The following is a 13,298-nucleotide window of genomic DNA, read 5'->3' as shown; positions in this document are numbered from 1 at the left end:
CCGCCGGCCTCTGCTCACTCTAGCCCGCTGTGTTTCGTTGTGAAAGCGAAACTACTTTGTTTGGTCTTCCAAAAGAGGACACGACTAGAAATCAGTGGTTAAGTTGTATTTACAACACCGTTCCAGAACAGTTCAAGCCAAATATTGAGATGTGTGCAGCGCATTTTATGGAGGACTGTTCCTGAACCTGGGAGAGAAGCCTACAATGCCGGCTGTTCTGACTCACAGACTGTAAGTACGTTTTTTTATATTTAAAGAATTTGCCACTGACGATTCAAACGCGAGTTTTTTGGGCAGTGTAGAGTAGGGCTTGTTGTTTGTCATTTCTCTGATCACAAATGCAGACAGGGTTTTATGTTTACGCGGCGCAATGCAACGCAACATGTAAAAAGACAGTATAAGTCATTATAATCCGTAATTATGTCCCCACTGGATGCAACAAATGCCTCGTTTATAATGGGTTTTAATGTTTATGTCTCGTCGCTCCGGCTGGACATGGCATCAACAGTTGTGAGGGGCGTAACATTTCCGTCTCATGCTTGAGGTATTCGGCCAATCACAATGCGCTGGATAGTTGGCCAATCACAGCACACCTCGCTTTTCAGAACGATGAGCTTTGTAAAAATCGACGCGTTTCAGAAAGGCGGGGCATAGAGGAGAAACAATAATGTACAGTATGTGGAAAATAATGTGTTTTTTGAACCTTAAACCACATAAACACATTTCATTACACCAAATACACAACATAATGTGTTTTTTAGCAACGTCATATGGTCCCCTTTAAGAACCGCTGCTTTAGAACATTGATTTTGAAACTTGTGAATCCATTAGAATCGTTAGAAGACAGAATCTCGCGATTCATATATGAATAGATTTTTATGTGCACCTCTAGTTTTCTCATCCTCTTCTCTAAAGCAGCGTAGCATGGCCTTGTCCCCTTTGCTGCCTTTTCCAGGAAGTAACTTGTTGTAGTTCCTACCAGCCGTTTTTGGAGGCATTAAACTGCCAGAATTTTGAAAGACGATATCTCCGTTTGCATTGAACTTTCAGCCTCGTAACTTTGCAGATATTGTTTATGCTCAAACAGCAACATTACACACTAACTAACGTTAAAAAAGTGAAATCACAATCAACCACCCCTTTAAAGGAACTTTCAGAATGTCATAGTTTAATTAGTGACCTAAAATTTGAGTAAAGTTAGCTAAACAAATGTGTGCACATTTATTTTTTTTATTTTCTTCTCAGACTTTTGGATCCAACTGTACAATTTTCTGCAGTGCATTTTTAATGTTGTTTTTGTGTTTTAACCTGAAAGAGCCATAAGAATGGTCATACATACCGTGTCCAGGTGTGTGCGCTGGTGTTTGGCTCGATCACTGGAGTTGCTGAAGGCCTTGAGACAGCCGGGCTGCTGGCAAATGTAGGGCTTCTCTCCAGTGTGGCTGCGTAGGTGGATCTTCAGGTTTTCCAGACGGGAAAATGCCTTATTGCAGCCTTCAAACTATAAAACAACACCCAAGCACATGTGCATATGAGGGAAAAAGTCCATATAAGTACATATACATGCAAATTACGACTTATGCTTTAGTGCTAGAGAGTGCAGCATGCTTTGCATGTAAGCAGGGATTAATATATGCAATTGCAATTGATTAGAAGAAGATATTAAACACAAGGCAAAAGGTTTTGGTGAAACTACTTTTTTTACTTACTGCCATTCAATCTCCTCAAAAAACAAAAAGACACGTCTTGTCTGATACCAAGTTACGCTTGATATAAAAGTAAAAAAGTGGTGGCATATGTTTTCCAAGGGTATTTTTTAAAGCTCAAAATGATAGCAGTTTTGGAACAGGAAATGTTTTGCCACAGAGACAGTTATGTAACATTTGCAAAGGTGTAAAAAACAAAAAAAAAACAAAAAAAAACAGAATTTTCTTGAAATTAACAATAGTTCATCCAAAAATGAAAATCCTGCCATCAATTACTCACCCTCATGTTGTTACAAACCCATATGATTTTCATTCTTCCATAGAAAACAAAAGGAGAACCTCTGAAGAATGTTCAAGCTGCTTCATACATACTATACAATAAGTGAATGGGGACCAGGAGGTGTCAAGCTCCAAAGTGAAAAAGCACCATAACAGCATCATAAACAAAGTCCATGCAACTTATATTAATCTTGCTATATTTCAAGTTTCTTCTAAAAAGATGAACACTTACATTGTTATTCATTCAAAATCTTGCATGACAGCTGAGCAGTGGTCACCTTTCACTTACATTGGATGGAAAAGGGCAGATTGTATGTTCAGTTATCAATAATTCCTTTAGTGTTCCCCAGACGAAAGAAAGTCATACAGGGTTTGAAATAAATAATGGTGAATAACTGCCTTAAGCTGAAAATGATGTTGAGAAATTAGATATTAAGCCACATAAAACTGTTATGCTCCTATAGTAAATTAAATGCTATTCATGTTGTCAGTTCATGCACATTTATGAGGCTTGTTCTGAAGATCCGCACACAAACACACATGCCTCTCTACGAAGTTGATTAAACAGACATGTTCAAAGCTGGTTCCTGTTAGAACAAGGCTCTGCTAAGATGTTTGAGTTGGAGAGAGGCCAGCGAAGGAGTCAGTAATAAGCCCAGCTGATTCAAGGTGGCAGCCGCAGTCATGCAGTCTGTAAAGCAGACAATTTCTGCATACTGTATAATAAATCTCAGATTTAAAATGTTTAAAATTGATAACAATATTAAAAAGAACATTAATTGATCTAATCTTATAACAAAATCTCTATGTATTTGTAAAATAATAATAAAAAAGTATATTAAAAGCCATGCTGTTGAGATTAAAAATATACACTAAAAATCACAATGTTACAAATTATAATCCAACTACATTTAATTGTAAAAAAAAATCTATCCAGGATAAAATGCTCCCCAAATGATAGTCCTCTGGCCACCACAGATTAAAAAAAAATAAAACAAAAATAATAACATGAAATAGATGAAATAATATCCCATGGCTATCTTACATCATTAAAAAGAACCACATTTCCTATGTGGCTCATGGTGAAGGAAATGAAACACAGCTTCATCAAAGTATTAAATTATTATAGTTTTAGGACATTGTTATCGCTGCCTACAATAAAATCTTTGAGCATGTAATGGATATAACTTCTTACAGTTACTGTATTCCGTAGGGGTGCTCCGATCAGGATTTTTGAGGCCGATCACCGATCGCCGATCACAGAAAGCAGTATCTGCCGATACCGATCACTGATACCGATCTTTTTAAAACTTACCACTGACAGAAATAGTCAGCTTTACTGCCTTTCCTTTTGCATTGAAATCTTTATTACAAGCAATCCTGCGGTTCATAAAGAACTTTGTTTTTCTACCTCCACAAGTGGCATCTATTATTGCCTTCATTATCTAAAAGTGCTCTTTTCCTTTAAACCAAGCCAAAAAGCCATATGTGTTGACTGTGAAACACAGTAGACTTTAATATGCATTTATGGTGTAATTACTACATTTTCGTGTCAATCCATGTTTATATTTATTGCAAACAATGCGCTGTTACTTTAATTCAGCGCTTGCAGCACAGCAAAAAATAGACTGGTGCTGAAACGATCTCTGCACTGCTGCAGACTCACCGCTCCTGAACGCACTGCCGGACAGCAACCGTGTGCAGTAAAAGCTTTAATCCGTTAACATGAGCGCGGAAAAAATACGCACCATGTATGCACTGCAAACGGAGTAATGTGAACCTGGCGTTATGTGTGTGCGCTGCTAATGTACATGAGCGGTGAGTGGTGGCTGAATGGTTAAACACTGGCAAGAATTAAAAAGAAATGCTATTTAACATTTAGTGACGATGTGACACTGCCTCGACTGTGCAAGTGACAATTCCTGTGTCAACTGTGCAGCGTGCAGCTCGCTTATAGACAGACGCGATGTGTGGTACGTGATTTGAAGCCATTTGCTCATTTTGAGAGAGAAAGAGAGAGAGCGCGCGCGGTGATTCACTCACGCTGTGTGTGAAATTACGTCTCACACAAGGTTTTCAAATTACGTTATAAGTTATTTAATGAAAACATATGAAGGCGAGTACCTCACCTTCAGCATTATAATTATTTCACCCGCGCCAGACAGAGACTGAGACGATGCCGCTGCATGTCGTGCCAAACCTCTCACAGCAGGCGCGTCATCAGCTTGAGATCGGCCTTTTAGAGACCGCCGATCAATCATCCCAACGTCATTATCGGCCGATACTGATCGGTAGCTGATCAATCGGAGCACCCCTAGTATTCCGTCTTTTATATTCTATGTATTACGTATCTCAAAAATCTCAAAAATAAGAGATGAAACTTAAGTTCTGATTATAATAATTCAATATCAGGTAACAGAATGAGAGAACATTTAGCTGTTCCCTTAAACTGCATGAGGGGGCTTGCAAGTTACTTGTTTTACCTAAAAAAAAAATTAAAAAAAAAAAAATCAGGCAATGAATATTAAAAAAGCTTAGTCTAAAACTCCTTCTTCAAAGTTGTCCTGGAAGGAGTTGACTAAATTGATCATTGCATAATATCAGTCTCCAGGCAACTCTTATGAAGGCAATTTGTAAGTGAATTATAAACAACTCTAAAATGTCGAAATCTCTAAAATCTGCAATCCATCCATCTTTGGAGGTGAAGAGCGATTGAGTTCACACGTCAGTCTCTCTCTATTACAAACTCTTACTTCAAAGAATTGGCATGGTTTGAAATAAAAATGTCAATTTTTACTGGTTGATACAAATTATAATTATTAGAAAAACAACACCTGTGTTCAGTGTCTGGCACAATATTGTGATACACACTACCAAAAAAGTTAGGTGTTTTGAAATAAGTCTCATGCACACCAAGGCTTTTCATTTCAAATAAAGTTTTCTATTTTAATATATTTTATTTAATGTAATTTATTCCTGTGATGGCAAAGCTGCATTTTCAGCAGCCATAACTCCAGTGATCAGTGTCACATGACCCTTCAGAAATAATTCCAATATGCTGATTTATAATATTTTAATATTATAAATGTGATAGATTGTACAAGTGAGCTCAATGAAAATGGTAAAGTTGATTAGTATAGAAGGGAAAAAAGGGTTAGGTATAAAAGAAAAAAGGAAAAAAAAAAAAAAAAAAAAAGAAGGGCCTGGCACACCAGAAAATGTTCTTTGTCCAGCCCAGGAGGCCAAACTAAATATTATATGATTTTATATTAATTTTATATGACATGCAATATATAAGAGATCATAAGAGTAGCAGCCTTATCCAGCAGTTGGGACATGTCTGAATATTGTTTAAAACAGACTATTGTGATCTAGTCATGTTTGTGCAACAAACATAAACATGAAAAAAATGAGCAATAAACAAAATATACATGCAATTATCATTAACAGCCTTGTAAGCAAGAATGTTCCTGATTTAAAAGTTTCAGTGGCTATCTAGTTTGAGACAAAATGTTAGGTTGTTGTTATTGATAAATTCAGATTTTGCATTAAAGAAAAATATTTGTTTGATTATTTTTTCTTGCAACAACTTTGGTAACAGTGTTGAATGTTTCAGACTGACAAATGCAGTCAGCACATTGTGTAAAAACTGAGAAAATAGAACTATTATTTACTTGTCTTCCTGACATGTAGGTCAAATGATGTCACTTCCTGGGTGTCACAAGTTTGTGGAATTTTGAGACCTTTTCTTTTGTATGTCCTGTTGTTATTGTCTTTGTATGTATAAAAATAAAAAACTGAACTCACCATGCATTTGTTGGGCTTTTCACCAGAATGGACTCTCATATGAATGAGCAGTTTGTATCGAGCATTGAAGGGCTTGTGCCGACGGACACATCCTGCCCAGAAGCAGGTAAATTCCTCGCCTTTTCGCTGATCTATATGAACCTTCTCTATATGTCTCACCAGTTCTTCTTTCAACCCATAGGTAGCCCTACAATCCATCCATTTGCATGGCTGTTCTTCACTCAGGTGTTCATTCATTCGCTCAGCTCCAGGAAGCCCACTAAGTCCACTAAGTCCCAAATCATTCTTCAACTGCTGCAGTGTAGGAAGCTTTTCTGATACTTCTGTCTGAGTATTGTGAAAGTTAAGGTGCTGGGTTTGATCCTTGGTGGCGTCTGAGTCAGTGCAGAGATACTGAAGGAGTTCTTCCTTGTGTAGAAGCTTCTTGTAACAAAGATGAAATTCAGCAACAGGTTCTTGCTTTGGAGACTTGGGATACAAACATCCTTCTGGAGGTTTCTCCTGCGGCTCTGGTGTGCAATTGTAGAGAAGATCCTGGGTCTCAGGTGGACCGCAGAGAGTTGAAAGAGATGGAGAAGTCAAACATAGGTCTGATATCGAGCCAGATGAGTGGCTAGAGGAAGGGGAAGAGAAGGATGGAGAGAAGGCACTGAAAGATGATGTGGACAGGGAAGAGCAGAATAAGGAAGGGGACAATGTGTCGTTATGTACAACCGAGAGAGTGCAGGATGTGTCACTCTTTACGCCGCTGATGACTCTTTCTGTGGAACAGACCAAGTCGAGCTCATCTGTTGTTATCGACACAGGCGACTCATACAAGCTACACATCTTCAGACCTTCCATGTGAACCGCTTGGTTTAAAGAGGACAGGTACTTTTCATCATTGTTAACAAGGCCACACTGGTCCAGCTGTGCAACCGCTGGACTGAGACCAGCAGGCCTCATGACGTTCTTCCAGTTACTTTCCCTCTGAATGTGGATCATCAAATGGACACTGTAGAAATTATTCAGGGGTCGCAAATGTTTTTCAAGTAGTGACACACCTGTGATGATTCACAAGGTACCTGGAAAGAACATCAGAAAAACGGATTAATTTCAACAGTAAATTCAAATCAGAGATATCAGATCAAGTGTATTCACAGAAGACCTCAAGAGGAGCTGGAGGTGCATGTTGATGCTGAATGCAGGTTGACTGACAAGCTGGTGTTTTGTTTTTGAATGCAAAGAATGCAAAGCTCTGTTCAGTCCTTTCACCCATCACTGATTACTACAAAGGGAAAAGTTATAGGGTAATAATTATCATCAATATAATAATAACAATAAAAAGACCAAGAAAAAAAACATACTCATACATTACTATTCAAAAGTTTGGGGTTATTAGAAAATGAGTGCTTTTATTAATCAAAGATGCATTAAATTGATCAAAAGTGATGGTAAAAGATGATTATAATTTTACAACCGATTTCAAATAAATGCTGTTTTGAACTTACTATTCATTACAGAATCCTGAATAAAATGTATATGAAGTTTCCACAAAAATATTAAGCAGCACAACTGTTTTTAACATTGATAGTGAGCAGCAAATCAGCATATTAGAATGATTTCTGAAGGATCATGTGGCACTGAAGACTGGAGTAATGACTGCTGATAATTCAGCTTTGCCATCACAGACATAAACAACATTTTAAAATGTTTAAAAATAGAAAATAGTCATTTTAAACAGTAATACAATTTCACTGTATATACTGTTTTTACAAATAAATGCAATCTTGAAGAGCAGAAAGAGATTTCTTTGAAAAATGTTACAGACCCCAAACTTCTGAACTTGTCTTTTTTTTTTTTTGGTGGCAATATGTCAGATTACTGCCATGTAAGCCATACAGAAAATGTTTTCTGTAAATGGAAACAGATTTAGTAATAGGTCACAGTAGAAATCTAATTTGCTAAGCATATGACTACAAACAAAAAAGATACACAAAAAAAAGATTATGCATATTTCCAATAAACAGATTTGAGTCATGCTAATATTGTACTACTTGTTCATCAAAAGCTGGATTATGCTGCATTCACAATGACAGTGATTAAATTGGTGTAGTCTCAAGATGTTTGTTTCCAGTAGGTGATCCTGCCTGGTCTCAAATAGAAAAACAGAAAATAAACCATTTGTCACTGTGAATCTCAGTCAGCGTGAACTTCCCTTTAAACCACAGTCTTAATTGTACAAGAATGCCTGTGTTATTGCAGCTCCTCTTCTTAACGGACCATACCACCTAACCACACTCCTCAGGGGTGACATCCACAGCCGCTGAAAGCTTGCAGACCGCCGAGGTCAGAATCACTGCATTAGTAGCCAATATGCTTCAATAAAAACTCTGTCAGTCCTCTCATGAATTGTACTTGATTATGGTGTGTTTTTCTTCTCTTTGAGGGTGCAGGTAGCAATGTTCAGACCCAGTAAATATGAACAGAGAGACATTTGTGCCCTGACAGATTGCTTGGAACCTCTGGCAGTAGAGGATGCAGAGATCTGGTACCAAAAGCAGAGATTCTAATGTACTACATCCCTCAGCTAATGAGAAGCAGGCCTGGAACAGTGGGCAAGAGTCTTCAAGAGGTCTCTCCTGTCCAACACTCACATTACTGTGGTGAATTCAAGCGCGCTTTAACACTCCGCACACTTTCGCTCAAGTGATCCAGTGATGTGCTGCCATGATTGAGCTGGCCAGTTAAAATGAGTCCTCAGGGGCGCTGCTGCTTTGAATGCACCCATTAAAAGGGCTTAATATGTCAAATCCTTTTCCCACATTGTATTTATACCACTGTAAATGAAGATAAAATTAAAGTTTAAAATCACAGAAGAGAAAGTGTAGCACTTCTGCTCTTGCAAAAAATTTTGTGTGTTTGTGTGTGTGTGGCGGTTTAGGTTTATGCCTCCTTACAGTAAATGTGTTATTTAAATAGAAACATATGGGTCACAGTGGTTTTCTCTCACAGAATAAGTGGCGAGGAACCTTATTAGCAAATTATAATGACTAAATGTCTGACAAAATATCACAAATATATTATACATTACTCTGAAAACCATAATTCAGAATCCTATTTTATGTCTAATTAAACACGCACACACATTAAACTTTAATGACATCTATTTAACAAATGCATTTGTTTACCCACAGAAAAAAAAAAAGAAGAAGAAGAAATCTCCACATAATCATGGGAAAACCATGGCATGACTAATGGACTGATTCAGTGTAATTGGCCTAATATGATTCTCGGACTATGCAGAATTTTGACCTTTTGCACTCAATGAACCTTTTTATCAGACTGTTGTCTCAAGTAGTGGTTCACTAATGTGTTGTTGTCCGTCTTGCTTTCATCCATAAAGAACTTAAAGGAACACGCCACTATTTTTGAAAATAGACTCATTTTCCAACTCCCCTAGAGTTAAACAGTTGAGTTTTACCGTTTTCGAATCCATTCAGCCGATCTCCGGGTCTGGCGGTAGCACTTTTAGCTGCAGCTTAGCATAGATCACTATTTTCAGGCGCTGCGTAATATCATTGCGCCTGCTGCACCCATGGTACGGCAGCAAAGTTCCTTGATTATTACGCCGGAATGAGAGTTTAGTTCCTAGCTATATCGGCCGAGAAAATCGCAACTTTTCATTTTTCGTCGGTCTAAGTACACGATGTAACTACCGAAGAGTCGAGTTTTAAATAGGAAAAATATAGAAACTCTTTGACCATTTTTGAGCGAGATGCTAGCGGTCTAATCAGATTCAATGATCTATGCTAAGCTACAGCTAAAAGTGCTACCGCCAGACCCGGAGATCTGCTGAATGGATTCGAAGTAAAACTCACTCAACTGTTTAACTCTAGGGGAGTTGGAAAATGAGCCTATTTTCAAAAATAGTGGAGTGTTCCTTTAAAATATACCAACACTAAAAAATCTTGCACCTTTGCACTTATTTGTTCCTGCTGGAAAATCAAGCTTAAGCTGGTAGTGTTTGGGAACATGCTAGTAGCCATATCGGCCTAGAAAATCTCAACTTTTCATTTTCCGTCAGTCTTAGTACACTTGTAACTACAGAAGAGTCAAGTTTTAAATAGGAAAAATATCGAAACTCTTTGGTCATTTTTGAGCGAGATGCTAACGGTCTAATCAGATTCAATGATCTATGCTAAGCTACAGCTAAAAGTGCTACCGCCAGACCCGGAGATCGGCTGAATGGATTCGAAAACGGTAAAACTCAACTGTTTAACTCTAGGGGAGTTGGAAAATTAGCCTATTTTCAAAAATAGTGGCGTGTTCCTTTAATGGAGAAACATCATATGCCACTCTTGAAGCTATTCAATAATGTTCAGACTTTACCAGAGGTCTTTAAAAGTCCCTCCACTCGAAATCTGGGTATATTAAACACCTCAGCTGAATTCAGTTTTAGACAAGATGAAAATGTACACCTTTAAGCTGTATTTTTGTATCACTACATAATATTTTGTCATCAGGAACTTTCAGAATGATGCTGAATGAAAATAACCTGCCAATAATCACCTTTAAAAAATGAGTTTTAAAAGAAATTGCTAAGTGATATTGGAACAAACTCATAAGACTGAGAAAACCATATGATTTCATTTAAGGAATTCTTTCATTTTAATATTACCACAGATTGCTAAACACAGCTGTGTAATCTGACTGGGAAATGAGTACTTATTTAGCAATAAATACATCTGTCTTCATTTTCAGAGCACTTCTTTTCTAGAACAAACATTATAAACGTTATACGTTATAAAATGTGCTTTTTTTTTCATATGCTTTTTTTATTATCATGCTGTGTAATGTTGTGCAAGTTGTTGGCCAAACTTGTGGCTGGCATGCTTATTGTCTCCAGAACGGGTATGAAAAGGTGACAAACGAATCTGCTTTGTAATTACTCTGATTTATTAGTTCGCTGCAGGTTTAGAAAGTATCATGTCACTTTCAACAACAAGCCAGACATCTTTGAAGTACACTCAAAGACCTGATTCAAGCTAAACTAGCAGGACTATACATCTATCCTTACTAAACATAAAATAATGAATGATGAGGGCAATTATCAATTGCCGCATTTACATTTAGTCATTTAGTAGATGCTTTTATTCAAAGAGACTTAAAAATGAGGAACAAGCAGTACTAGTTTATCATACATGAGCCAATAACACACGCAAGTTGAATAGTACTTAAAATATAGAAGCTAGAGCAGAAAAATGTTGAAAACTAAAAGAAATCTTTCAATAATAAGAGGAGTGCAGGAGTTCAGACACCTCACTAACAGCAGCTGCTGATCTAGTACCACAGAAAAACAATACAAGATACTATATGGACAAACAATTGTACTCCATCTTCATACACATCCACCTGAAGAGGCAGCATCAGCATTTTTCAATGCTTTTTTCAAAGCATCAATTTACTCTGGCTATGTGAAATCAAAGAAATATTAATCTAATTAAATTAGGGATGTCCAGAAATATATTTCTGGTCTTCTAATTCAGTATTATGTTTTGTATTGTATGAAAGAAACTAGTGAAACTGAAAAGGAAATCCCTATTTTATTACATGACAATGTATTAAACATGCAAGTATTCATTAGGTGAAAATTTCAATGACTATATGTTTAAACTGCTGTAATGAAATCCAGACAGTTACTTTATTCAATATGAAATATCACTTTCTCATCCAAACCCATGGAATCAGTCATGATAGCCTTACAAAGCATTACTCGCATCAAATAATATCCATAAATATCCATCCATAAAACTGGACGTACAGATTTTTTAAAAAGCATACATAAAGGTATAGGCAGTGAATTGTTCATATTAATGTGTAAATATTTTTAATAAATAAAAATATATTAATATTAAATATTAAAATGTAAAAAAAAAGTTATTTTAAATTGTAATCATATCAAATAAACACCCCCAAACCATTAAACTAGGTTTATAAGTACTGCAATTTTCATTATTAGTTCATTATTCCTAATATATTAATTAATGTTTATGAATTGAACCTTACTGTGAAGTGTAACCAAATTTTCTACAAAACTTTCCTATTTAAATAAAAAGCAATTGATCAGGATACTGAGAAATCAACTACAGACCCATACCTTGTATAACTTCATAAAGACACACAGTATAAATGTATACCTGTATAACTGCCATAGTGGTATATGGGAGCTCCACAGTGGTCCACTGGCCATATTGTGGCACCAGTACATATATATTTTTTGTATAGTGATGGAAGTGTTTGTATACGTGGACTTCTGTCTCACTGGGAACATAAATGACCAATATAAAAGGATCCTGGCGTCTCACATTACCGACTGTTATTAAAGCAGTGACGGAAGGACGCATCACTGAAGAACTAAGGCCGACCGCACTGCCACCCCGTCAGTCCAAACATTTACAAGCAAGTGCAAATCTGTGAGAAAACTTGAAGCCAGGAAATTCCACTGAAATGACAGTGGTTGAATCCAAACCACAAGCCATGGACAGAGCTTCTCTACTGAATACAGCGGGTGGACAGACAGTACGTGCAGCCAGTACTTACACACTCCACACATCTGCCAACGGCCTGGCGTTTAAGGAGATGAGACCTCTTTAAATTGCACACGGTTAATTGGTTGTGACTTGTATTCCATATTTCAATAAATCTATTCTGGTTGAGTAAATGTTTATGATCACGGATTTATAAGATGATGTTTAAATGAAGAGCAACTTGAAATCTGGTGAAAACTGATTTGATGTAATGCAATACTCTGGGTGAAATACAAGTTAGGCTCAACCAATTTGCATTTGAGGTATAAATGTTGATTAAAACAACAAAAATAATTTTTTGACTCATTCCTCTTTTTTATTAAAGTCAGAAAAAAACTGAAATTGAGACCTGAACTTTTTCTTCCCTGTTGTGATTTATATTCCAGTGAAACAGCTATAAAATGTGAAATAAATAAATAAAATGTAGGGAGGGACTTGATTTGGTGTATCGGGAATTGATTGGATCTTATGGCTTGCTAACTGCTGTGATAATTAAATCAAACAAATTGGACAATCTTATTTCCCAGCCCACGAGCCAGCACACATGTCAACAGAGAAGAGATGTTATAGCCAGGAGGAGGGCATGCTAATGTTTTTTGATGAAAGATTATGGGCATACATCTTTAAAAAATAAATAAATAATATTGATGTGCACAAATAAATCACTCTTAATAAACACTGTAGCATTCCATAAAAATATGAACTGTTAATTTTTGTTTCATGGCAAGTTAAAAAATAACTCAAGGTTATGGTGAGGCACTAATAATGCAAGTGCTTTGTAAAGAAATATCCTGTTAAATTTAGGGTTAAGAAATGGTGTAAAAATATGGTGACAAAGTTTCAGGTATTATGGGATGGCATATTTGTGTCTGTATTACTTTCCTTTATAACCACATAATTCATTAAATGAAATAAATATACCTTCAACTATCATTTG

At 36.6% G+C, this 13,298-nt stretch overlaps 1 protein-coding gene across 1 annotated transcript in view; it reads right to left on the bottom strand.

Moving 5' to 3' along the window:
* The window catches only part of LOC107714866 (zinc finger protein GLIS1-like), a 28,459-nt gene extending 21,378 nt beyond the window's left edge, over nucleotides 1-7,081 (bottom strand). The window contains exons 1-3 of the mRNA XM_016520859.1: nucleotides 6,940-7,081; nucleotides 5,793-6,856; nucleotides 1,340-1,501 (exon numbers count right to left, since the gene is read on the bottom strand). Of these exons, the coding sequence (XP_016376345.1) occupies nucleotides 1,340-1,501; nucleotides 5,793-6,776 (1,146 nt within the window). The 5' untranslated portion in view covers nucleotides 6,777-6,856; nucleotides 6,940-7,081. The remainder of the gene's footprint in view (nucleotides 1-1,339; nucleotides 1,502-5,792; nucleotides 6,857-6,939) is intronic.
* Nucleotides 7,082-13,298: the final 6,217 nt, after the last annotated feature.

This window comes from Sinocyclocheilus rhinocerous, unplaced genomic scaffold, assembly GCF_001515625.1.
Source record: "Sinocyclocheilus rhinocerous isolate Xijiao unplaced genomic scaffold, SAMN03320098_v1.1 scaffold1350, whole genome shotgun sequence".
Classification (NCBI taxonomy): domain Eukaryota; kingdom Metazoa; phylum Chordata; class Actinopteri; order Cypriniformes; family Cyprinidae; genus Sinocyclocheilus; species Sinocyclocheilus rhinocerous.
Note: the sequence above shows the minus strand (reverse complement) of the source record. Positions and strands in the feature narration are given on the sequence as shown.